General features: G+C 47.8%; 1 protein-coding gene across 1 annotated transcript; it reads left to right on the top strand.

Annotated features, from left to right (window-relative positions):
- Nucleotides 1-4,088, top strand: LOC131421995 (transport and Golgi organization protein 1 homolog). Its single transcript, XM_058568859.1, has 8 exons — nt 1-92; nt 1,029-1,089; nt 1,200-1,235; nt 1,311-1,378; nt 1,504-1,598; nt 2,684-2,758; nt 3,693-3,860; nt 4,066-4,088. The coding sequence occupies exons 1-8, from the start codon at nt 1-3 to the stop codon at nt 4,086-4,088; spliced, it is 618 nt and encodes a 205-aa protein (XP_058424842.1).
- Nucleotides 4,089-26,537: the final 22,449 nt, after the last annotated feature.

Here is a 26,537-nt window from a genome sequence, read left to right as displayed (position 1 = left end):
ATGAAAGACCGTGAGCGGGGGGAAAAGGAGCAGCAGCTGTCAGCGGCAGAGAAGAGACTGAAACTGGCTGCAGAAGAAACGCAGAACTACAGGTGAGTTCAGCTCCTAAATAACAGCGGCTCATAAAACCTTTGTTGGATTTTTTTTTTTTAACTTTTGTACAATGTTTAGACCCAATTCATACACCAATATAAGCAAATGTTCAGAAGACATTTATATAGAGATTTCACACAAGAAAGAAAAATGTTAAGTTTCACAAATGTCAAGTTAAAATATTAACTTAAAAAAAGTAGGCGCCAGCCCCGTGGCGCGGCAGTTGGGTGCGCGCGCTCTCCTTCGGCGGCCCGGGGTCGCAGGTTCGGATCCCGGGCGTGCATCAATGCACCTCTTGTCAGGCCGTGCTGTGGCAGTGTCCCATGGAAGGAGAAGGGGATGGGCACGGATGTTAGCCCAGGGCCAATCTTCCTCAGCAAACAAGAGGAGAATTGGCATCGGATGTTAGCTGGGGTGATCTTCCTCACAAAAAAATAAATAAATTTGCTAAAAATTTCCTGATTCTCAATGTTGACCAGACTATGTCGAAATGTGGTTCACAATAATGTTCCTGGAGGAGGTAAAAACTGTTGTAAATCTTAGGGAATCAGTTTGGTGTGGGATGAATCACATCAGTAGATACGAGCATGCCATTTTAGAGACCCAGTGTTGTAGCCCTGAGAATATGATCAGGGTGTAAGGAAAAGAAGCAGCGAGCTGTATGATGAAAGACGCTCATTGCAGGATAAATTAGGGAGATACTGAGAATAGGTAAGGGAATTATATCAACTCAGAAGCTGGCGGGCATTCGATAATAAGGAAACAATGTAGCAATAGCTTTGATCATACTATACTTTTATAATCATGTGAAGTGTGTCTTATAGTATTGGATAATGTGTATAAGGGTACAGTTCAGACAATGGAAACATGGGAAGACTATTTAAAATCATCCTCAATATTGTGCTTTATCTGATGAAAGCAATTGTCACTCATAGGCACCAAATTGATCAAATGCGACAACAAGTGCAGCAAGCAGAGTTCACCTTCAGACACCAGGTAACCTGCATTCTGCCCAAAGTTCCTGCCTCCTTCAGCACCCAATGCAGAGGGTCATAGCGGCCTTGGAAGCCCTCAACATAGGGTTTATGACGTGTTGGCTTTTTCAGATGGCTGTGTATGAGAAGAATGCTCACGACAATTGGGTAAGTTTTGCTTTCTTTCCTTCCCTTTGCGCACAGTCTGCCACAACTGAAGGTGGATGTGTTTTTCTCCCACAGATCAAGGCTCGGATTTGGGAGAGGGAGATAGCAGAGCAGAGCAGGGAAGCCGCCCACTTGAAACACAGGTATGGGATGTTGACATACATTTTTTACAGGTGTTTTTGAGGTATTAAGGCAAAGCTGTTTCGTGCCTAGTAAAGGACTTGGTGTTGTAATTCTTATTGAAGTCCATTCTTTTTCTACGTTCAAGATTGGAGATAATGTCCAAAAAGAGGCTGCCCGAGGGATACAGCCTGCACAAACCAACGTCGGGAAGACCTGGGATGCAGAACCCTCCACAGAGAGGTAGGGAGCACATTGTGAAGTGCAGCCACTTAATTTCTGCTGCAAAACCACTCCGTGTCCTACCTGTTCCTGTGGGGGATCACCGTGTTGCCTGGAACCAATCCCAAGCACGACCTAAAGACAACAGGTTATCTCGAGGGGTGACAGGAAGATGTTTTCCTCAGGTGCCCCAGCCAGACTGGCTTTCTGGGCCTGCGCCCTGTGACTGGTGGAGCTCATGCCCCGCCACTGACTGTGGACCCTCTCTGCCCCCAACACCCGCCTCGCGTGCTCTTGGATTGCTCTCAACTGGAGAGACGTGCCTGGAGGGGAAGTGGGTGCATGCTTCCTTCCCAACTGGAGTCAATTCTGAAGACTTGATTTTTCTTTGAGTTGAGAAAAAGGCATTTATTTACTATGCTGGAGGTTCCCTTATTCTTCCTGTTTAACTTTTGCTTGTGGACTTTAGTATTCCATTCATAAACTAAATTTCTATGTAATTTTACTCCTGACATTGTCAGTGTAACGCTACAGCTTTGCTGTTAAATCCCCGTATCTTCCATTTTCTCATTACTATAATATTAGTCTAAGTCCATTTCTGTTCATAAATATTCATATAATGTCTGGTCACATGTGGAAGGCAGCTTATGTGTAGAGTGAGAGATTGAAAAGTCCACCTGCGGCCTGAAGAAAAGGACCTGTGCTGTTCATGTTGAGGGGTTGTTGCTATTATCCCATCTGAGGTGATTCTCATTTTAATTTTACTCTATGATGAAATGGTGGTTTCCCCTGATGTGTTTTGGGAAACCCCTGTTTCAGTGTTGATTTCCCGCTAGTTGAGCCCGGACCTGACCACAGGTGGTTGATGAGTTATGAAAACCCCTGAACCAGGGCCCTGGGGTGTCTTCCTCAAGGGTCAGGGGACGGGTCTCCCCTTCTCCTCGGGGGTCACCTGAGGTGTGTGGGGAGCCCTCTGCCATTGGTAAGGGCCCAGAAGTGGGAAAGAATGTCAGATGGTGGAGGAAGGCGCGGAGGGTTTGTTTTCCTTCCTCACAGTCTATGCAAGTCTGATTAAACCCCCATCCCTCCTCTCTGGCCTCTTTCAGATCCGGGACCTGGTGCTGCGGCTGTGAGGAGCAGCAGCTCCGGGGGCAAGGTAAGTGCTGTGGTCATTTTCAGTCGTAACCGTCTCTGGAAACGTTGACGTGTGTGTGCAGCAGCCTCTCTTGGCCTCATGTCTGGTTTGTGTGTTCCGTGGCACGTCTGCTGTGTCATTTCCTTCCCTGAAAGCACAGTCTTCCCCAGGAGCCTTTGGGCTTCTCCACTCTCAGCTCTCATCTTTGGTGGCGCCTCCAGAAGCCTTCAGTGCTTCTGGGCTGAGGACTGCAGGGCTCTCACAGTGTGTTTCTGGAAGTAGCACTTGGAGGGTTACCTTAAGCCCACACTGAAGTCTCCTAGCAGAGCCGACTCCTTCCTGAATTCCTTGGCATAGGATTGTTGTTGTTGTGGTTCCTTTGCTCCATACCTGGTTTGGGTTTGGTGAGGAGCCTATTGGGAACGTCTGCCATCATCCTCATGGGAGAGGAACAGGAGAGGCCGTCCTTCCAACTTCATGTTGGGTGCTTCGTGCGATTTGGAATGTTCTTGGATCCAGCCGATGTCACAGTTCCTCAGGGTCCCCTCTCTGTGGGTCATTGTGCTCTCCGGGATCCCTCAGGTGGTAGCCTAGGTCAGAATAGTCTGAATGATCACAAATGGCCTGTTTGCAGTAGGAAATGGGCACGGACACCAAAGGAGTGAAGAGTGTACATCAGAACTGCGCTGCAGGACCTATTCCCGCCAGAGGCCATCACTTGTGCTGACATGAGGGTGGTCCTGTGGTGTCCGGTGGTGCCGTTAGAGCCAGGACGTTCCCTCATCCCCTGTCACGGGGTTTTACGGCTGGAATCAAAACATGTCTGTGTTCATTCTGTCCTTTAGAATCCCCTCCTCACGTTTCCGTTGGACACAATTAGTCCGCGTCTCACGGTGGGCTTAGAAATCTGCCTTCCCTGTGGGTGACGCTAGATAGAGCTGAGCCTAACCGAGTCCTGTCGGTCACATCGTTCCTCTCAGAAAACACAGGCCCCGGGGTGCCCAGCTCCCCAGAGGTCCTGGTGCCCGTGGGCAGACCCCGAGCGGAGGAGAAGACCCCTTTGTCGGGGAGGGAAGCTGAGGCGGGGGACGGGCAGGGCAGGGGCCTGCAGGCAGAGCTTTTCCCCAGGAGCAGCTCGGCTTCCAGAGGTGGGGAGCGGGCTTTTCCGTCCCTCTCGGGCGCTCTCTTCTGAATAGAGAGCCAACAAGCTTCTGTGGTGCTGGGGGTGGTGAGGAGGGTGGAGGCCGGTCCTGGACCGAGATGCTGGTCTGCCTGGAATCGGCTCCTTTCTCAGTCTGGTGTTGCCTCGTCCAGCGCTCTAGGACAGGACCCCTTGCTCTTGTGCTTTCGCAGACACGGGTGGTGACGTGTGGTGACAGTGGTTCATCCCTGTGGTGTTTGTTCCTCCCCAAGCTGGGCGGGCCCCAGTGGTGGGGGTAGAGCGGTCTGGCACGGATGCTGCTCTCTTGGCACCTGGGGGCGGGGAGGGTGCCAAGTGCTTCCCCGGGTTCACTGGGTTTCACCTTTGGTTGGTGCTGGCGCTTGTGTCTGCCACATCCACCTGACTTTAAACTTCTGTTCCGCAGGTCAATGTTGAGGCAAGAGGGCCTCCTCCTTTTGCAGGACCACCCTGCACAACCAACCCTGTAGGCTCTGGGCCACATCTGTCTCCTCCATCCTGGAGGCCTCTAGGCCCTCACCCACTGCCTCCACGTGTCCCACTCGGTAAGATGATCTGAAGAGTATGAGTTGACTGTAAAGCATATTCATCTCTTTTCCTATGGAGTTTATGGAGGAAAGGTAGAGATGGTACTGAGGGCTTTGCAATGCAAGGGTAAACCTGGCTGAGGACATTGTAACGTTCCTCAAGTTTCTCAGGACATACGTACAATGGGCCGTGAATTGCCCCATCCTGAGCTGGGCAGCAGGTGTCTCATAGAGAAGGAAAGAGGCTGTCTACAGAAAGGCAGAAAGAGCAGTTCTGCAGATGCACATTGTACACAGACCATGTGCCGGGCTCTGTGGGGGATGAGGCGCACCCCTAACTTCAGGGGCTTAAGGTGTCCTATAGCAGAGGGAGATTTCCATTCGAGATCCTGTGATCACGTAATGGAAGCAGCAGTGAAGGGACCCAGAGAACAAAAGAGGGCGACGTGAATCTCACCAGAGTGAAGTGGGAGGTTGTGAAGAGAAGGAAGAGTTGAGGAGGTGCCCAGCGGGGGTGGGTTGGTTTCCTTAGATGGAGCTGGAAGGCCATTCCCAGCCGGGCAAGCAGCTTGAGCAGGGAGTGTGAAGGCAGTGCGAGGTCCACGCAGAGCTGCTGCGTGTTTTCAAATCACACAGTGTGGGCATGTGATAATCTTCATCAAAATGTTGCTGTTGCCCTAAAGCCCTTAGTTCATAATCGAAATCAAGATTCTTGTTTCCCTTGGATTTCTGAAAGTTCTGGATCTGTACGATGGAAAAATCTCTGGAGGTTTGGAAATGTAACTTGGCTCTTTGAGAATCCTTTGTCTGCCTGAGTTTATTGTGCCCCAGTGAGACTAAACGTGAAGACAGGGTCTAGATCAGCAGAGCAGAGGCCTTGGCCTTCAGTACGAGTCAGACTCTTCCTGGTATATTCAAGGTTGATCAGGAGCCGCCCCTGCTGGACCCCTCTCACCACATCCCTGCATCCTCTAGTCATCACCCCTGACTGTCAGCTTTGCATCTCCCCAAACTTACCACACAGTATCCCGATTCTTGGCCTGTGTACCTGCTGTCTCAGCCCCTAATACCAACTCTCAGAGGGGTGTACTCAGAGCCTCAGCCCCGTTGTGTGTGTAAGGGGGTGATACTGGTTTCTGAGGTCATTGTGAGGAAGACGAGATTAAGTACATAATGAAAGTGTCTGCAAAATGGCTGGGACATGTTGGCACTCACCATTCTCACTGTTTAAATGAAAATATCGCCACACAGAAGATTATCAGAAGATAGTCATTGAAGTACATTCCATTAAACTAAGGGTGTAAGAGCTCAGGCCTAGAGATTCACAATCCCTGTTTCAAAAGATAAGGAAAAGGCCCTCCTTTTTTCTATTGAAATTCGGATCCCACCAGTTAAAGATGGAAAAGATAATTTTGAGAATGTGTGAGTTCAGAGATCTATACCTGAGACCTGAAGACAATTATTTTCCATTCACTATAAACACACATATGCAGCCACACGCTAAAGTGTTCATCAGAAGCCAGAGATATGTTATAGAAGACAAATGTAGATAGGAAGAATAGCCTATCATTGAAATAACCCCAAATCTCTTTGCCTTACAGGACACTCATTTTGAAGGAGGACACTGAGCAGTGATAAACTGGCTGTGGCAGATTATTATGGTTTTTCCTGCCCAATCCTGCCCCCTCCACTTTTATCTTTCCTGTTGTCACCCCTAATACACTCTTTACAGTTCTAACTCAGTATCAGCGTCTGCTTTTTGGAGGACCATCCAACTCACCCCAGGGAGTGTATACAGTGTGATTCTTGTACACACAGTTCAAAAACAGGCAGAAACCACGGGGATGGGGCAGAAGCAAGGTTATTCCTTGGGGGTACTCTTGACTGCAAGGGGCCTGAGAGATCCTTCGGGTGGTGGGCACATCCTGCATCTAGATCTGGCCGTGGTTATGTTTATTCAGTCAATAAATACTCAGCACATGGTGCCTGCCAGTCCCAGGGGGTCTGGTGATCAGAGAGACAGCTCTCTTTCCCCAGGAAGTGGCCAATTTCTGAGGGTGGCGAATAGATAAGGGGCCAGGAGTGGCTCCAGGAGGCCAGTGAGGAGGCTCTGCAGTAATCCAGGTTTTGCGCCCTTCACTCAACTTGCCAGCAGGCCCCCAATAGCACCAAGTCCAGGCAGTCTTTGTGGGGGCTGATGGCAGCAGAGTTTTTTGGTAAGTCCCATGAGCTCGCATAATCCTCCCACAGGTTCCTTATTGAAGGATGGGCAAGGCAGAGGTCAATGGCAGGGCCCCCCCCCCCCCATACACACCAAGGAGAAGGTGCTGGGGTGGAAATATCTAGCTCCATGCAGGTCCCCCAATCCAATCCATTCTGCCCTGGCAGCTCCTGGAGCCTGAAGGGCCATCCCTCCTGCCAAGTGGGGGGAAGCAGCCAGCCCGCCAGCAGCTCTGGGGACACCAAGCTGAAACCGGTAAACAGTTAGCTATTGATGATTAGGTAGCTAGCAACTAAGGTGTTTTTCTTTTTCTGCAGTTACTAATTATAGCGTTTAGTCGTTCACCTACCCATTGTTAACTGTGCTGCTTAGGCAATATACTGACTCCCACTAGGTTCCTATAGATAACATCTCCCTCATGCCTGGGTCACCATGGTAATGGATGTTTGAGCTGTTTTTCAGGAATTAGGAGCCCCTTGTCCAGTTCAGACCAGTTGAGACCACCAACCCATCAAGGGGGCCTGTACACATGCCTGATAAGTGACCTTTTGACATCAAGAAGCTAAAGACTCCACCCTCAGATCATGCTGATTTCACCATTTTGTGAACATGTGTCCTATGAAGAGGCGTGAAGTGTGACTACACTTGCACAGATCATCAATTACCTCACCTCTCCTTACCTCCAATCATCTATCTATCTACCCCGCTACCCTATATATATCCTTGAGGCCCTGTTTTTGAGGAGGCAGATCTGAGACTAGTTCTCCTGCTTCGTCACTTGGCTGCCTTGTGATTAAAACACTTTCTCTGCTGCAATCTTGTCATCTCAGTGATTGGCTTTCAGGGCAATGGGCAAAAATGAACCTGGTTTGGTAACGGCACAATCATCACAATGAATTGCTGTTATGAAGGAGTGAAAGGAGCAGGGAAGCGGGTACTGCAGCTCTCAAGAATGAGGCGGGACTTCTGGGGAGAGGAGATGACTGGAGACTGGCAGCCAGCCTGTTAGAATCCACTGTGGGCTGTTGGCGCCTGCTGGGCTAGTCTGGCTGTCCCTAGTGCTGCACACACCTTGGGCTCCAGCACCCCTAAACTCAAGGAGGTCTTGGCTTCTTTGGACCCTGTGTGCCCTGGCACAGACTCTAAAGCTCCTGCTTTTCTTTCTGTTTGCTGCCCATCTTTGCCACTAGAAATGCAGCCCAGCTCTGAAGTGCAGCCTGACTAGTTGGGACTGCCAATCCCTACCCAGTGGACCCCACACCTTCCCCAGGGATCAGACTCAGGCCCTCAGCCTCCAAACCTTGGGCCGGACCTTCTTCTCAAAGGACAGTTAGATGAGGAGCCTCCTGGCCTATTCAGCGGGAGCAAAAATTCTTTCTAACAATATTCAGGGTGATTCCATACACATTTACTTTTTTCTCCTTGAAGAGAAAGAAGCAGGCATCCTCAGAGACTGACATGTGCCTCTGACACCCTTTTTCTTATAACAACCCACTGAGGCCCCTGCACTCACATAGGAGCAACCCGTACATACACATTCACACAACACTTCCACACTTTGGAAACTAACACAGCTTTACACAGCCTCCAAACAAACATACAACACTTCCACACCCATGAAGCCTGAAACTACACCCTCCACAAATACCAGTGCCAGTAAACACCTGGAATAGACACAGATCTCTCAACCCCTGCCCACATGCACACATACACAAACCCTGAACATATACTCTCCACTCTGCTCTTCTATCATTATAAACAAACACTCTTCCATCTCTTAGCCCCAGCACCTCCTCCAGGCCCCTCAGAGAACCTTTTGAAATTGCTGGAAAAATTGGGATTCTGATGTAGGTGACTGTTAAATAGTTGGGCAAGTTTACCATGCATCTCCCACTACCGCTCCCTCACCACGTCATAGCCACACACACACACACACACACACACACACACCTCACAATGACCATACACCCTGTAACCACATGCAAATACAACACACACACAGATTTTCCAAATGTCTATATACCTTGTGACTACACATAAACACTGATACAAAACACCTACTCTGACCACATATGCACATCCTGACCACACATTCTCAGGTCTTACAATATTAATCCACCTTCTTACCACACACAAACATTGACCACACTTATGTATTTATTTCACATTCATCCAGATCTCACACAACCATAAACTCTCAAACCATAACAAACATCAGTACACACACATACACACACACACACACAGAAATGAATGACTGTATAGCTTCTGATGATAAACTCTAAAAACATGTGCACACACAACCTAGCAACATACCCACCACACACACAGATCACACGATAACTGAAGACGCTCCCTGAATACACACACAGTCACACTAAGAGACCTCTGACTATGTGTGTGTGGACTTTGATCAGAGGACATCTAATACCTCAGCCTCTACACAGATACCCAGGATGAGAGTGGGAGGCATGTGTCAGAGGGACAAAATGCGAGGTGCGTTAGGTTGCACTTAGATAAAGTGCATCAGAGCCTTGGAGATCTGGTTGCTACAAGGACACATGAAACAAGAGAGGAGAGGCAAAGAGGATCTAAAACATAAGAGATGTCTGTTATAAACCTGTCTCCACAAAGAGATTAGAGATATTATAACTAGTCTTGAAGGAGAATGCATCAGGGATTTCATACGATTCATTTTAATGTGATGATGTAGAATTGCTCCTGAAAGACAGTCAATATTTCTGGTAAAATTCCTAAATGTTTCTCTTTGAAAAAATAATATACATCTATTTTTCAGATCAAAACAACAGGGTAAAATCATTCCAGTTTTATCTATGACAGAGTATCTTGTATTAGACAAACTGTCTAAAAACAAACAGCTGTAAAAGCTGAAAAAATACATAAAACCAGAGTGAAGGCAGTGGAGAAAAACCAGCCCAAACAGGGCTTGAAGGGCTGCCCTCCTACCTGGGGGGTATTAGGCTCAGCGAAATAAGCCAGACAGAGAAAGACAAATACCACATGATTTCACCTATATGTGGAAGATAAACTAACACAGGGACAGAGAACAGTTTGGTAGTTAGCAGGGGGAAGGGGGTTAGGGGGTAGGCACAAGGCGTGAAGGGACACATTTATATGGTGACTGACAAACAATAATGGACAACTCAAATTTCACAATGTTATAAACTATTATGACATGAATTAAAAAAAGAGGAAGATTGGCAACAGATGTTAGCACAGGACAAATCTTCCTCAGCAAAAGAAAAATACATGAGTAAATTAAGATATGGCATTAATATTTTCTTACTGACACTTAAGATCTGCTAGAATAGGTACAACTGGCAATATTCAAATTATCTGCTTATATGTCTACCTCCTCACTCAAGTCCCTAGGAATTCCATATATCTTTAAGCCCAGCCCCTAGTGTTTGACAAGTTCTCATTAGATAATTGTTGAACTGAATTGGTAATTGAAGAATGAAATTGACAACTGAACATTAATTCCATGGCAATTAAATAAACACATACACATGCAGAAAACTTACAGAAGGCAATACAAATATAGAGACTTCATTTCAACCTTAGTGGAAATAAAATTAAATAGGTAGCAAATTTTATAAAAGACGATGTCCAGTGCTACTGAGGTGATGGTGAAACATGACATCCATCACGTCGTGCACAATGACGTGCATTGCGTGCAACGTTACTTCTGCACGGTACACTACACGACAGCGCTATCACTTCAGAAGGCAATTTGGTAATCCTATGACTACATAAAGATTAATTTCCTACAAATGTAGTGATTCTAAACTCCAGAGAATTCATCAGAAAAAAATAATATAGACAAGAACGGCTATAATCCTTGAAATGGTGACTGGCCATGTCAAAGTAAAGTGGAGGCCTACATATCCCTCAAAAGGGATAAACCAGCTCAAGCCAGCAGAGGCCAGCTGGAAGACAATAGCGAGTCCAGGTGAACAGAAATGAGAGCTTGAACTAAGGTAACTGGAGGAATGGCCATCGACAGGCAGACACAAAATCAAAGGACACTAAGGAGGCAGAATTGCCAGATCCTAGTGAGAGCCCGGATATAAAGAACATGGAGGAGAGGGGTGACGGGTGACAGGTGACCCAGTAGGTGTGGTAGCATTCAGTGCACTAGGGCAGGTGTGGGCAACTCCTTCAGTAAGGGCCAGACGGTACACAGCGTAGGCTCTGTGGCCACACAGTCAGTGTTACCACTACTCCATTCTGCTGCTGCAGTGCGGGGCTGGGCGCCAATAACCTTTCTCACAGAACTGGCAGCGGGCCAACGTCAGCCGACCTGTAGACTAGAGAATACAGGGAAAGGAGGCCAACTTGAGAATGAAGTTGTTGAGTCAGTTTTAGCAGGACATTTACAGGAGACGTTCAAGACAGAGGTCAACGTAGGGATGAAGAGATGCCAGGGCTGGAGGCATGAAATGGGAAGTCATCAGCCACGAGGTGGTGTTACGGGGCTGAGGTCACCTAGGGGTGTGGTCTGAGAACAGTCGAGACTAAGGCCGCTTCCCTGTCCAATACAAGGGCAGATACGGAATGTCACTTCTGATCACGAAGGCCCTGGAAAGGGAGGGACATTATAGCCTAACATCCCTGAACTCAAACTTTGTGAAAAGAGGCTCCCCTTTTAACTTGGGCTTTCATTCCCTTTTCCAAGATAAGTAACTTGAAATTTTCCAATTCACAGATGGAAAAGAAAACTTCCCTCTGGCTAGAAAATAAGGCAATTCTAAAATAAAATCTCTATCAACTTTGTTATATTTTCTTTTTATTATGAAATATTTTACATTCAAAAACATATATTTGCAAAGTACGATGAATCATGATAAAACAAAGGTCCCCCCCATCTCAAGAAGTAGTTTATTACCAAAACACTACTGTCCAGCTGTTCACACCATAAGAATTAGTCTCTAAAGCAGAGGTCAAAGCAGGCAGCCCAAGGCCAGATCAAGCTTGCTGATATCTTTTCTTTGGCCTACACAGTGGATTTTTTTCCTTTTAGCTGACTTAAAATGACAAGAACTTCACACGGAAATCAGCATTCTGGAGTATCACTAAAAATGGGAAGATGTGGCAACACTGTACCCCCAATCACCATGGCAACAAGTGGCTAGAGCTGAGAGCAACTTTCCGCTTTAATGGACAGGGACTCACTGGTTCACCAAAGTCCTCAGCACTCTCTATTGTCTTATAACCAATCTCCCACTTCACCTCTTAATTTTACCTCTCCTGGCACTTGAGCACCTGTGACCCCTGCTACAGAATATAGCTGTGATTTCCAACTTTTTGGAGTATGGGAAACGTGATTGAAAACATAAAAATTTCACAAGCTCTCTCTACAGGAACATTACTAAAAGTAAGACAGGTCCACAAGCCCTTATCCACTCTTTTCAAATCTAAAAAATAAGTGTTTTGTAACTCATCAGGCAACAGAACTGGATGTGAACTAACATGAAGCTATTTACAATCCTTATGTATTCCATTTAGCGTGAAATACAGTCCCATATTTTGCTATAGAAATACTAATGTTTGATTAAGGGCTGCTGCCCAGACCCTGCTGGAGATATTATATAATGGCATATGCACAGTACTACTCTTCACAACTCTGAAAAATTCTGAATTCTGAAACTCATCTGACCCCCAAGAGTTTTGGATAAGGGACTGGGTGGCTGTGGTATTTTTAATATCTATGATTAAGAAAATACACACAGACACACACACACACACACGTGCACGCACAAAGCAGATAGAAGTGTAATAATATTTTTAAGTGCATTTGTAGTTGATTAATCACTATGGCATCTACTGACATGTGAGAAACAGAAGTAGAATGATATATGCAAAACATCTGTAGTCTGACAAGAGTGTGTGATGCACATACTCATTCGAGGCGTCTGTACCTGAATGTCCACTCCCTGAAGAGTCGGCCATGTCCACACTGGGAACTGCAGCCACAAAGGTAATTCCAGGTTAGAATCACATGCTGCTTTCACATATAAAAAGGACGCTATATGACCACTTCCTTTCAGGGTTCATTTTCACTCATCTATAAATACCCTGTTTGATATTCCAGGACATCACAATATGTCAAGTACATAAAAAAGCCACAGAAGATCAGATCAGAAGAAGCTGCAAAGATATCAGATTTCTTTCCACTCGAGCTCCATGCAGAGGCGGGATGGAATCCACTCAGATTGAAGCAAAGCACAGCTACCTGCCCTTTCTCAGAAATCCTGTTCAGACTGGTCCTAGAAAAGGCAGAGGAAATGAGTGTGAGGAAAAGGAAACAGCAGAGTAGGTGAGGGATGGAGAATGTCACTGCTGAGAAAGTAAGGAGATGGTTTGTGACGTCAAATAGAGGAAGGGCTGTCTCATGGGAGAGAGACGAGGCACAGCTGCCCCTATTGGAATGGGCTGTCTCGTGAGGTAGTGAGAGTACCACTCCTGGAGATGGTCGTTAGATTTCTGTGATCAGGGAGGGGTCGGCAGGGAAGGTACGAGTAAGACAAGCCGGGTAGGGACTGGGGGGCACTGGACGGCTGATGCCCCACCCAGATGGGACAGCTGCTGCTCAGCTACTTCTACGTGTACCCGGAAGCAATGCCAGTTATTGCAAGATTACAACATTTTAGAAGCTGGAAATACAGGTTTTCATGTGAAAATTCCTAAATTTTAAATATGGGCTAATGAGTGTAAAAACAATTAAAATAAAATATACATACGTACATACCTAGATACTGAATAGGCCAAACAGAACACATCCTGCCCTGCAGGCAAACAGTGTGGATCTCTGGTTTTGATAATTCACCTACCCAGAACCTGGAAGGACTAGACCAGGGTTTCTCAACCTCAGCACTCTTGACATTTGGGACCAGATGCTTCTGTGCCGTGAGGCTGTCCTGTGCATTCTAGGATGTTCAGCAGCATCCCTGGCGTCTATCTACTAGAAGCCAGTAGCACCCACTACCCCAACCACATCATGACAGTCAAAAACGTCTCCAACATTGACAAATGTGCCCTGGGGGTCAAAACCATCTCTGGTCAGAGACACTGGACTAGAGCAACATCCAACTCTTAGCCTCCAGGATTTGATGAAAACATCACTCATAACTCAAACATAGGGTTTCTCATATAAGAGTTTCCCACGTGAAGTATGGGAACTTACAGCTGCTTTGAAATCAGAAACCAGGGTTTGAATCGACAGCTCCGCCATTTACTAGCTTGATGACCACTCTGAGTTCTGGCTTCCACATCGTTAAATCAGGAATAACTACCATCACCTCTTAGGGTCGCTGTGAGAATGCGGTGAGAGAATACATGCAAAGCACCTAGCCCAGCAGCTTAATAAGCACCAAAGACGTTTCATAAACAGTATCCTTCCCTGGAGAAAAGACAGCCCCGTCTCTGTAGCTGGATGCACATGGGATCCAGAGTCCGAAGCCCTGGACTCAAGTCCTGCCTGGGCCACTTAGTCTGTGTGACCTGGGCAAGCCGTTCTTCCTGCTTTATGAAACAGAAATGATCACTGCCAGGAGGTGAGAACCCTGCCCGGTGGTTTGATACGGCACTTGGTAAACTAAGCCACTACGGAAACGTGGATGGTGATTACTATCGGATCTGTAAAGGAAAGGATGCGCTCTTGAACAGATCCAAAGAACCGAGAATGTAGTACTGTGAGGGGAAGGTACAGGAAAAAAAAAAGAGTAACAGGGTCCCTTAACCTGCAGGTCCTTCTAGACAAGCGAGTGCCAACTGGCGACTCACAGAACAAATCTGGCCGCGTATATATTGTGTTGTGTCTCGGGAGTGGTTTAATTGGCGTGAAAGGCCACCGAATTTTCATTAAAACCCGGATTTCAGACTCGCCTGCCCGCGGTCTGCTGGGCCCGCGGCTTCCTGCGGCTGAACCGCTGCTTCCCGGCGGCGGACGGGCCCGCCCGGCGGCTCCTCCACCGCCTCCCGGCCCAGGCGGCGGCGGCTCCCCAGGCCGGCGGCCCCGCCCTCCCGCGTGCCCTCCAGCGCCGCCCGCCGGGCCGCCGGGGCGGCAGCGCAGCCAGGCCCAGGGCGCGGCCCCCCGTCGGTCCCCGAGGAGGACGACCCCCCGGGCTGAGCGGGCCCGGGCAGAGCGGGCCACTAGGACCCCGGTGTCCTTTCCTCATCAATGCTTCCTCCACGGATGTGGAACTCACTTCCCTGACTAGATTCAAACACGTGTTGACGGAAGCAGACACACGGCGTGTCCACGGTGTGACACCCGTATCACAAGAGCCCCCAAACTCATCCAGGGGACCCCTCTCCCTGCAGGGCTGCTCGGGGAGGAGGCGAGGCTGTGGGGAGAGGACCCGGGAACCGCCTGGATGATGGAAACGGTCAGTGTCTTCATCAGGGTCGCGCTTCTGCGCGGGTGTAGACATTTGTCCAAACACAGAACTCATCAGATGGGTGCCGGTCACCGTGTAAATTTTACCTCAGATTATTTTAAGGGGAAAACCAGCAGCTGCAGGACAATACGGACCGTGTGCTCCACTTGGTGACATCAGAGCAACGGGTCCTCTCTTCACAGCGCGGACACGCGCACGGGGGAGGCCGTGTGGGGACGGCCGCCTCCAGAGCGGCTGTCATGGCGGCCGGCGCGAGGTGGCAGGAGGGGCGCTGGCACCGGGGACGTCACTGGGGCAGCGGGAGAAGGGGCCCGACCCCGCGGTGGGAAGTCATCGGGGTGAGCGGAGGCCCCGGGTGACAGGGTGGGTGGGGAGGGTGACTGGAGACCCATTGGTGAGGTCCCGGGCCAGGCCCCGGGCTCCAGGCAGCCCCTCCCCCACCCCGGCGGTTGGCGCCCCACCCCACCCCCACCCCGGAGCCCCGTTGCCTAGGAACCCTCGGCGTGTTTGGACTCTTCGCCTCGCGCAGGCGCCGGTGCCACACTTGGCGGGACTGGCCGACTGGGCTGGACGCTTTGCGCCGAGCGGACCAGGTCAGCTCTGCGACCCGCGGCGATGGCCTCCTGGTTTGGTGGCCTAGGCTCTGGCTTAGGCCATTCCCTGGGGCAAGTGGGCGGCAGCGTGGCTTCCCTCACTGGACACATCTCTAACTTCACCAAAGATGTGCTGAGGAAGGGAAGGGAGAAGGCGGAAGAGTCACCGGACTCTGGGAGGACGGAGATGGAGGACGTTCAGGCAATTGTAGCGTCAGAGGAGAGACTGAGAACCCAAGCTTTGAGAAAAGCTGAAATTGTGCAGCAGACCGTGGAGGAGAAAGACACAAGGCTTGCCTCCATGAGAGAAGAAAACAGTCATCTGATAGAAGCCCTGGAACGACTGAGAGAACAGACTGGAACTGCACCTGTGGTTGACCCTAAAACCCTGGACAGGGTGACACGACTAGAATCTGAGGTCTCTCAGGTGATGGTGATAAAAGGTCACCTGGAGGAGGAAGTAAAACATCATCAAAAGATGAGTGAAAAACAAGACCAGAGGAAGACACAGCTCCTTCGAACTTTACAAGAGCAGAGACGGGAAATGGATGAACTTAAATACCAGCGTGAGCAAATGCATATGAAACACACTCAGCTCTTTTCAGCCAAAGATGAGGAAATTAAGAATTTGCAAAACACGATAAAACAACTGAAAACCCACTTGCCTGAAAAAACCCAGCACATGCAGACAAAACATTCGGAGATTTGTCAAGTGGCAAAAGGTCAGAGTCTTAGTATGCAAAACGGAAGTGAAAAGCATGATTTATGTAAAGTTGAAAGTGAAAGATTAGGAAAAGGAAGAAAAGAACAGGAATGGGAGATGAAACTTCGAACTGAAAAGACTGTCCCTTTGAAGGAGCAGATTGATCAGCCATACAAAGATGAGATTGGTCAACTAACTCGGATTATCCAGCAAAAAGAGTTGGAGATACAGCGTCTTCACGCTAGAATAGCTTCAGCTCCCTACATCCAGGCTGTGAGCGACCTTCAGCAGCAATTGCAAGCTTACGCTTTGGAAAGGGAACAAATGTTAGCTGTTTTCAATGAGAAGGTGAGGGAAAACAGCAACCTAAAAAGAGAGTATCACAAAATGATGGACATACTGGTTGCCAAAGAAGCAGACCTCGTGAAACTGCAAGATGAAAATACAAAATGGTCCACGAGATTTGAAAGTAGTGGTCAGGATATGTTTAGAGAAACTGTTCAGAACCTCTCACACATCATTCGAGCGAAAGACGTGGAAATCGATGCCTTGAGTCGGAAATGTCAGACTTTATGGACAATCTTGCAGACATCTGGCACTGGCGGTGAGGTTGGAGGTGTTACTGTGAATCAGTTGGAGGAGCTTCTGCAGGAACGTGACACGTTACAGCAACAGGTCTCCCTAATGGAGGACTGGACACAACAGGTGATGACTGCGGTGCACAACATGAAGCGAGAGTCAGCCCAGCTTCAGAAAGAACTTCCACAGCTTCAGGCTCGGGTCTTGATGGACATTGATAATAAGTCTCAAATACGGATGGCCTCTACTGACCTGATCCAAAATTGTAAAGAGGATGAAATCCAAGTCACACATTTGGCAAAGAAGTTAGCACAAATGCAGCTCAGCCTAGAGCAGCTGTGCAATGCCAAGGATGTTCTTTTAGGTCCACTTGACCTTACTGCACCACAGCCTCCCACCACATCATCACTCACTTCAGAGTCAGCCGACTCGCTGAAGGCAACTAGATCTGATGCAGCGAGTGAGTCTTCTAAAGCGCTCCCAGAAGAGATAGAAGAGTTAAGGAAATCGATGGAGGAAAAAGAGGCTACCATTCGAAGCCTCCGGGAGGAGAATCAGAGACTGTCTGCTGCGATTGCTGCCACCTCCGAACGAGAAAGAAAACAATGCGAAGAAACAGATTCCGAAATCCAGCAGCTCAGGGAGAAACAGGATGTTTTAGAAAACTTACTTCAGGAAAAAGAGCTCTTAGTCAACGCAAAAAGTGAGGAATTACTTTCTTTGAGTGAAAATTACACAACTGAAGTGAATGAAAATGAACTTTTGAGGCAGGCGGTAACAAACCTGAAGGAGAGAATATTACATTTTGAAGTGGATTTGTATAAAGTAAAACGAGAAAATGAAAAAATACTAGAAAAGTCCATGGAAAAGGAAACAGAAAACCGGGCATTACAAGAGACAAATATGCGGCTTTCTATGATGCTGAGAGAGAAAGAGTTCGAATCTGCTGCAGTGAAGAAGAAGGCTCTTGCTTTGGAGCAACTCCTGAAGGAACAAGAGCAGGGCCAGGCTGGGGAGTTAAACCAGCTTTTACATGCAGTTACGTCCATGCAGGAAAAGACAGTTCTGTTTCAGCAGGAGAGAGATGAAGTCGTGTTGGCACTGAAACAGCAACAAATGGAAAACTGTGCCCTACAGAATGAAGTTTGTCATTTAAGAGAAAACGAATTACGCTTAAGGCTGGAGCTAGAAAGATCTCGTAACCAGGCTTTAGAGTCAGAAGATGCTCATCTCCGTGAAGTGCTGGTTGCAGAAGACAGAGCGGCTCAACTAAGAAAGAGAGTCACAACACTAGAGGAAAGCTACTTTTATCTTCCTAGGCAACGCAAAAGGCAAGCCATCAAGCCAGGGTAGAGGTGGAGTCATTGCAGGAACAACTGAAAGTTGTCAGGAAGCAGAAAGATGAAACCGCATTACAGCTTTCTGTCTCTCAGGAACAAGAAAAGCAGTATGCTCGAACACTAGCCAACCTGAAGATGGCACTAGCCGAATGGATGGAAAAGGCAGACCATCTAGAAGGAAAACTGATGTCCTTGCAGGGACGACTCGATAAAGCCAATGCCATCTTGGATCTGAAGGAGGAACAAGTTGGAGAATTTAAAAAGCAAAGTGAGGTCCAACAGGAAATGCTGGATGAGGTGCAAAAGAAATGGATGAACTTAGTAAGTAGCATGGAAGGAAAAGTAGACAAAGTCCTAGTGAGAAAGCTCTTCCTGGACTATTTTCAAACACCCAAACGTGAACGTCAGGAAGTGTTGAGATTAATGGGAAGCACTCTGGGAATGAAAAGGGAAGAAATGGAGTGGCTCATCCAGGAAGAGCACGGCGGCCTTACCAGATGGATGACTGGGTGGCTTGGATCAAGAAGTGTCCCCAGCACACCTCTGACACCAAATCAGCAATCTGATCTCAATGGTTCTTTTTCAGAACTTTTTGTTAAATTTCTAGAAACTGAGTCTCATGTAGCTTTTCCACCACAAAAGCTCTCTGCTCAGGATAGGAAGCATCTAGATGCACCCAGAAGGAAGAAACTGGCGAAAAATGTACCAGCACGTCTTAACACCACCCTCGGATCCACACCCAGAAAATCAGATGTGAATGGCTGCTCCACAGCTGTGTCTCTTATTGACCCACCCGGCCCTGGGACTGGGGGGTCTGGGCATCTTCTTTTAAATGCCGTTACTGATGTTGTGCCCGCGTGTACACCTTTGCTCCTGTCACCTGCCAAGAGTGCTGCAGTTGCCCTGAAAAACACTTCAAAGCGGTAGAAGATTCCAAGTCGGAGACGAGACAGCACTGTAGAGAAACCAGGTCACTTTGTTTGTGACCTTATCATCAAGTGGCCTTCCAGGAAAAGTCATAGATTTGTTTTTAGTTTCACTTTAAGTTTAATATAAATAGTCTTCGTAATTAAAAAAAAAGTATCCTTTAAGGTCTTCACCCCACTTAAAGCAGAGGTTACTTCTTGGGAGAGTGGGCCTTGGAGGGACTGGAGGCTGTGGTCAAAGGACACTTCCAGTCGTGTTTCTAGCACTTTCACTTTTTACAAGGAGAGGGTGTTTTTTTTTTAGGTGAACCTTGGGTAATATGAACAGTAACTTGTGTTAATGCTCAAAAATTATAAAATACACGAGTGCCTGCTCTTTGTATATTAAGAAAGGAGAACAGCGCAAAAGGGCAAGATGCATGAAAATTTACAAAGGAAAGTTCAGTTTTCCTGGCTCAGTCCTACTCCTCTTTTGTTGCCTAGGAAACCACTCTATTGGGAACCTGGATTCTCTCAGGCATTTTAAACATATATGTATATTTGTATATATGGGAGGTTATTACTCCCTGACTGACTTTATAAAAAAGGGTCACTACACCTTAGAGATCTTTCCAAATGTGTATGAATTCCATCTTATTCTTTTTAAAAGCAGCAGTTTGTCGTATGGATGTACCCTAATTGATTTAACTATAGCCGAGTGATCAACATTGAAGCAGTTTCTACCCCAAATCCTATCAAAGGTCCATGGTCCGCTCCCTTGCCCATTTCCTTAAGAGCCACTCCAAGTCTTCATCCCTTTCCACAAGCATGATCATCCTTATACCCTCTTGAAGAGATCAGAGGCCAGCTAGTCAAGAACTCTCCATTTCCCGCACCCCCTTCCTAGATTCCACCATCCCTCTATTTCTCTCCATCCATCTCTACTCTTTCCCTTTTGTCCTACAGGAAAAGGGATCCAGCTTTGCATTTCCAGGGGAATTGCTCCATTCTGCCCTGAAAACCATCTATTCAGACTTCGTCAACGACCTGAGTCCATTAATTTTCCATCTGCTTTCTCTTCAGCCTGTCTCTTTCCCTAAGCAGAGGAGCACTCCCGCGTTTCTCCCAGCATCTACTCCTCTCCTTTCTGCTCCTCCAATGACCCCCTACTCTCTCTACCTTTCATGGCTGACCTTCTGCAAAAATTCTCTACTCGTCATCATTTCATCTCTCACTGACTTCTTCTTGAAAGATTCACAAAATCTTGTGTCCGTAATGTCATAAGAATTTTCAAATGCACACTCTTTAGTCCTTTATTACCTAAACTCTCTCTGGTGTCTGATAAATTCTGCCCGCATGTTCAGTATTTAAACATTCTCTCTGCCCTATTTCTTTTTGGGATGCCACTCTCCCCAGGTGCCCTTACTGACCTCAGACCCTTCTTTCTCAGTCTCCTTTGTGGCTTCTTCTTCTGACCACTTCTTAGGGTTTATGTTCTCTAAGGCATTGTCTTCAGGGAACAGGATCTTCTCACTCCCCTGTGGTCTCAGGGAAGCGCATCCACTCCCATGATTGGACTCTCACCTGGATGCTAATGTCTTCTGAATGCCTATGTCTAACCTCACCCTTCTCCTGACTCCACACTAGTTTATCTCACTGTCTGCTGGACACCTCTACTGGGATGTCCATTGGCTTCTCAAAATCAACATGTTCAAAAGGGAAGTGGTATCTTCCCATACAACACTCCTCCTCCTCCTATGTTCCTTTTATCACCTCATAAAATCTCTGTCCATCTTATCACCCAAGCAAGAGGCCTCAGAGCCATGGTTGATCTCTCTGTATCGCCTACTCCATATCCTGTCAACTACCAAACAGAGCTTAATTCCTTCCCTTCTTTTCTGTTCCCACTGCTCTGGTCCATCCCTTCCTGTCTCCTGCATGGACTAGCACAGGAGACTCCTTACTGATCTTGCTGGTTGCGCTCTTGGCCTCCCTTGAATCCATCCTCCACACTGCTGGGAGGGAGGACTAAGGTGAAAATCTACTGTTACTGAAACCGTGCCTGGTACCCACGAGGTTGACCCAGTAAGTAAAGTAACCAAAGTTTCTGAGCTTGTTTTGCAGAACAACAGGAAGACTGCTGATAAGAGAGCTGCTTACTGACAGCCCCCTGACCCCCGCCTGACTACATATCATGCAGATGCATCGAGAAGCTCAAGTGACCGATCGTGAAATCTGGACGTCACACACAAAGATCCACTTCATGCCACACATAGAACCCCAGCGGATGCACACGTGACCCAGGAAGAAATATGGAGGACAGTGGCACCTGAGCAGAGGACTCCTCCAACTTCAGCCCCCAAAGCCCTCCTGCTCCCTCTCCTACCCAAAACCCTAGAGAAAAACCCCAACTTTTTTCCTTTGAGGAGGTGGATTTGACTTTTCTTCCCACCTCCTTGTCTGGCTGCCTTTTGATAATAAACCTCTTTCTTTGCTACAATCCTGATGTTACTGTGATTGGCTTTGCTGCGTATCTGGTAAACGAACCTGAGTTTGTGCTCCATTTCATTACTTCCATGTTTTAAATTATTTCAGGGTTCCCCATTGCCTGGAGTCCAAACTTTAGCAGAATAGGCAAGGCCTTGCCTCCGCAGCCTTCCTTCCTGCTCGTCGCCCACACATAGGCTGCCCTGCAGCCTCGTGTGACTTTCTGCACATCCCAAACAGATTCTTACTCAATTAACTTCAAGCCCATGAGCCTAATCACCGCAGGGTAATTGCTTCAAGAAAGTGCACACCCGAAGTGTTTCATTTGCCTCCTCTTGACCCGGAAGGTGAGGGAGGGATTCCCATCCACCCTAAGGTGATAGGGATGGCTGAATGCTGAACAAATGAGCTCAACAGCAATTTATTAGTCAGGTAAAGAGAGATCCCAGGGGAGAACACCACACACCGTGTGGAGCCACATGGGTGTGCTCTTGGGAAGAGAGTAAAGATGTAGGGTTGTCGGGGGCAGACTTTGTAGTGACAAGAGGGTGGAGCGGACCCCTGGTTCCCGCAGGAGGGTGTGATTGTCTTGTTTGAATAATTTGACAGTCTGGCAGGGAACTGGAGCCCGCTACTCGGAGAGCAACTGTGCCTGGTCCCTGTGATAAAGCGGGTTGTTTGGTGAAGAGACCTTAACTATGGGAGCAGAGGGGGAGGGGAACTTGCAGTTATGCCATTGGAGGCCCTCTGATTTGACCAGATGTCAAGGTAAAACTTCATATTGAATCTTCATTTCTGGCCTTCTAGTAAGTGACTCTTCAATGCCTTGACATCAATTTACACCTTGGTGATGACTGAGACGTTTAGGGAGGAGGCGAAATGCTTCTCTAGGAAGTGAAGTGGGCACTTGACCAGGAGGGAGAGGTGGTCATTGAACCTCAAGTGTATGAATTCTCATTGAGGTACACCCAGTTGATCCCAAGGGATTCCCCAGGTTGCCAAGAACTGGAGAAGGAGTGACATCCTCCAGCACCATGGCATCTGACAATGGAGTGATGACAGGGGAGGCCACCTCCACCAGCAGGTAGGACATGCCACAGGGCCCGGGTTTTGCTCTCTCCTGTAGCAAGGAGGCCTTGGTAACCTTCTTGAACTTGTCGGGTGCTGCTTCCATGACCCAAGGAATAATGGGCAGCTGGGTATGGAGGCTCAGGGTCTTGGAGAGACTCTATTTCCAGAAGAGCCCAGGGCATGGCTAGTAATTGCTGCTCTAACACTGTATAATGCAGGGCCAAAGAGGGCAGTTTCTCGCATCAGAAACCAAATGACATATTTATACAATGTTATCAATCAATGTTACAGCAATAACAAAAAGAAAAGATAAGAAAAGAAAAAAGAAAACAAACAAACAAAAAGGAAACTGAGAGGCAAGTTAGGCACATCGTATGTGGTCCAGAGAGTCCAGGAAGCATGAAGAGGTTGCTGAAGCCTCTTCACTGAAGGAGTCTCTGAAGGCTCCAAGAGGAGTGCCCACTGATTTTTCATTTGGACAGATTCTAGAGCCATCTGTTGGAGGGATCCCCCACTGAAGGTGGGCTAATTTATAAGTTACAGCATAAATGGTCTTAAGTAAAATTTGTGAACAAGAATTATGTTGGCTCCAGAATCAAAAAAGGACTAAAAGACGTTGGACTTGTATGTCCTTAACAAGTGTGCTAAACAAATGTCGTCAAAGGAAGATGTCATAAAAGTCATCTCAGAACTGTACTCCTGGGGAAAGGTGGACGCAGTGAAGGTCCTGTCTGCAAAGATTGTGTGTGAGAGCAGAACAGCCTAGGTACCTTGGGTAACATGGTAAAAATGTGTCCCTCATAGGTGACAGTAAGGCTGAGAGGATGTTGAAACAAGCTCTGAACAGAACATATTAGGCTAATCTATAATAGTAAAATATGCAGCCATGTGTAAATATAGTGGGATCCCAGGTGTTTTAAAGGTACCCAGATTTGTTTTCATCAGGTACAGTCGGACACAAAGATACAGAACTAACTGTCATGAAGGAGAAGTTTTCTATCCTCACAGGTCCTGAGCAGCTGGAGGCAGGGCACACCATGGAGGGCCACACAGGGCAGAATCAGGGTCAGTCAGGAGGCAGAAGGAGGGAGGGGAAAACATGGGCAAGAGCCTTTCTTGTGGATTCCATGGGAAGGAAGGAGTGAGGCTGGGTGAGCAGATGTAGGATTGGTTAGTTTGAATCACTTCAATGGGCTCAGGGCACAGTGGTGTCCTTGGCGGTCTGGTCCCTGTCCCTGGGGTGATGAGGGCAGGGGAAGAGTGGCCCAGAGTGGGAGAGCCTGATAGAGGAGGAGGTTGGGGTGTGGGCTCTGGATGGTTTAAACATGAAAGGTGTGCACAGAGGAGTCATTTACTATCTCTAGGAATTAGTTAATCCTGGCAGGGACAGTCCCTCCCAGGTCACCAGGGCCTCAGATGTCAAAGCATTCAATACAGGAAATAGAAAATGGTTATTATATTATGTATAACCTTAATTCAAGCCCTAGTATGAAGTCTGTGAAGTTTTGCCAACTGGTGCATTCAGCAGATGTTAAAGTAGTTCGGAACCTCTGTGGTGGAGGCACAAAGGCCAGTCAGCTCCCTTTATCTTTTTGCCATATAAATCATTTTAGTAAATTTTGGATTTCCAATTGGAACAATTGTGAACTTTTCTTGAATTAATTATTTTGTTTGATTGTTCCCTGCCCATGTATCCAGGTCTCTTTCTGTCATTTATCTTTTTATTGGTTTGTTGGTCTCTGGATATACTTGGGGGTGGGGGAATGTCTTTCTCCCCTGCTCCTATTTATCACTTTCTTCCTCCAGAGAGTCTCAGGTCAGTATCATCAGGGTTAGGGCCTCTCTCACTGAGGGCAATGGTTGTATGGTTTAAGGATACTGGGCTGAAGTCAGGTTTGAACTGACACCTTCACTGTGCCACAGGGCTGCTGTGGATCATTTACCCCATAGCCCTGAGGATCAGGAGTTTGTGCCACACAGGCATAGGCAGCAGGGTACAGTGGAGGAGCACAGGGCCCGCCCACCATCCAGATGATGAGGGATGGAAGCCATCTTCTGCTGTGGCCCTACCTTTCCCCCATCTGTGCTGCTTCCCTTCCCCACCTTCTCTCTGTACATATGCCCTCTGGATATTTTGGACTGTAGAGTCACAACTTTTGTGGTTCTCCATCCAAGCACATGTGGTGCAGACCTTCTGGGTGGTTATGGGGAAAGGGAAGCAGGTGTTGGGCCTCATAGATGAGTACCTTCTTCCTCCATGGAATGCCAGTCAATCTCCCCAGTGTTGAAGTCCACATCCAGTGGGTCATTTTGTCTATGGCCAAGGTGGGGGCCTCAAGCCCCTTGATGACAAGATTCGTCCTTTGGTGTGCTGGTAAGGAACAACGCTAAGCAAAGCCCAAGTGTGCTGGTTGGGTTTTGGCATTGGGAGAGAAGTTGAATACCAAATGCTACCCCCGCAACATTTTGGTTTTTCTCATCAGAGCCTGAGCCACGGGCTGCCACGCATGTGCACCTCGAAACCCTTAGGGGTCAGGAGAGCACGTGACAGCAGCAAGATGAGCAGCAGCACAGGAGATGGGTGAGGTCACTGCCTTTGCCTGAACAACGATTCAGGAGGGAACCAGGGAGTCATTCTGTAATCCTCCTGGGGTCGTGGCCTCCTTCCTTTTCTCAAGCTAAATAGGGAGTCATCCCCAGGACTGTGCTGGGGTTACACTTTCCCAAACAGCGTCTCTGTGACTGCCCCAAGCAGCCACTGATGGTCATCGGGCTACACACAGTGACCAAGGAGCACTAGCCCTACATTCAGTAATTGGAACTCAAGCGCCCACCAGTGAGGATGTTGTGTGTCACTGCCCTCATGTGGGAGCCAAGGAGACTACCTGCCAGACACAAGCCACACCCGATGGCACCTTGCTCTGGAATATAGTCAATTAAGAATAGTTCTCGCCTTGTGGGCAAGAATGAGACATTAGGGTGGGAAGAGATGGCAGCATCTTCTTGAGAGAACAGAATGCGAGCTAAAGCCCGGGCTGGCCAACAATTGGCCCTCACATCCCAGACAGGAAATGCTGCCTATGACCCAGTTAGTTAGCAAAGGAGTAGTTAGTGAAAGCTGGCCAGGTGTCCTCAGGTGAGGTTGGGCCATCCTGTTTGTGATGCCGACTGTTTTAGTCCCCTCCTCTTCACTCCACTGGTGAGAGAGAGAGTCCCACCCTAGACTCATTGGCATGGCAGAACACAGGACACCCAACAGTGGACATTTGGGATGGGCAGCAGTTTATTAGTTTTTACATATACTCACAGTTCAGGGGAGGAGGACCTCACACCATGCAGGGCCACACGGGGATTGCACTTGGAAACAGAGTGAACAAGCAAGGGCTTGGGAGGTTGACTTTGCAGTAACAAGAGGGTGAAGTAAACCCTGGTTCCCGCAGGAGGGTCTGATGGGCTTGTTTGAATATTTCTGTGATGGGGAAGTGAACTCTGAGCTTGGGAATAAGCAGGCACTGTGTCTGGTCCCCGTGATGAGAAGCGTTGTTTGGCCAGGGACCCTTACCTCTGGGAGAAGAGGGAGAAGAGGTGTGGAGAATTGCAGTTAGACCATTTGAGGTCTCCTTGATTTACCAGATGTCAAGACTGCTCATAATATTGAATCTTAATTTCAGATCTTATACCACAAGAAGTTATTAAAAAGTAATTATTTCTAGAAGCAATAATTGAGTTCAACAATCTCATAGGATAGCAAACAAATGTATAAAAGTGTATTTCTATGTGCTAGGAATGAACATGT

The sequence above is a fragment of the Diceros bicornis genome, chromosome 26 (assembly GCF_020826845.1).
Source record: "Diceros bicornis minor isolate mBicDic1 chromosome 26, mDicBic1.mat.cur, whole genome shotgun sequence".
NCBI classification, from domain to species: domain Eukaryota; kingdom Metazoa; phylum Chordata; class Mammalia; order Perissodactyla; family Rhinocerotidae; genus Diceros; species Diceros bicornis.
Note: the sequence above shows the minus strand (reverse complement) of the source record. Positions and strands in the feature narration are given on the sequence as shown.

Bases quoted from the DNA above. Each gene is read 5' to 3' on its own strand.
- LOC131421995 (XM_058568859.1), top strand. From the start codon at position 1: ATGAAAGACCGTGAGCGGGGGGAAAAGGAGCAGCAGCTGTCAGCGGCA. The intron at 1,379-1,503 runs GTATGGGATGTT...TCTACGTTCAAG, and splicing joins GCCGCCCACTTGAAACACAG to ATTGGAGATAATGTCCAAAA. The intron at 2,759-3,692 runs GTAACCGTCTCT...CGTTCCTCTCAG, and splicing joins TGCTGTGGTCATTTTCAGTC to AAAACACAGGCCCCGGGGTG.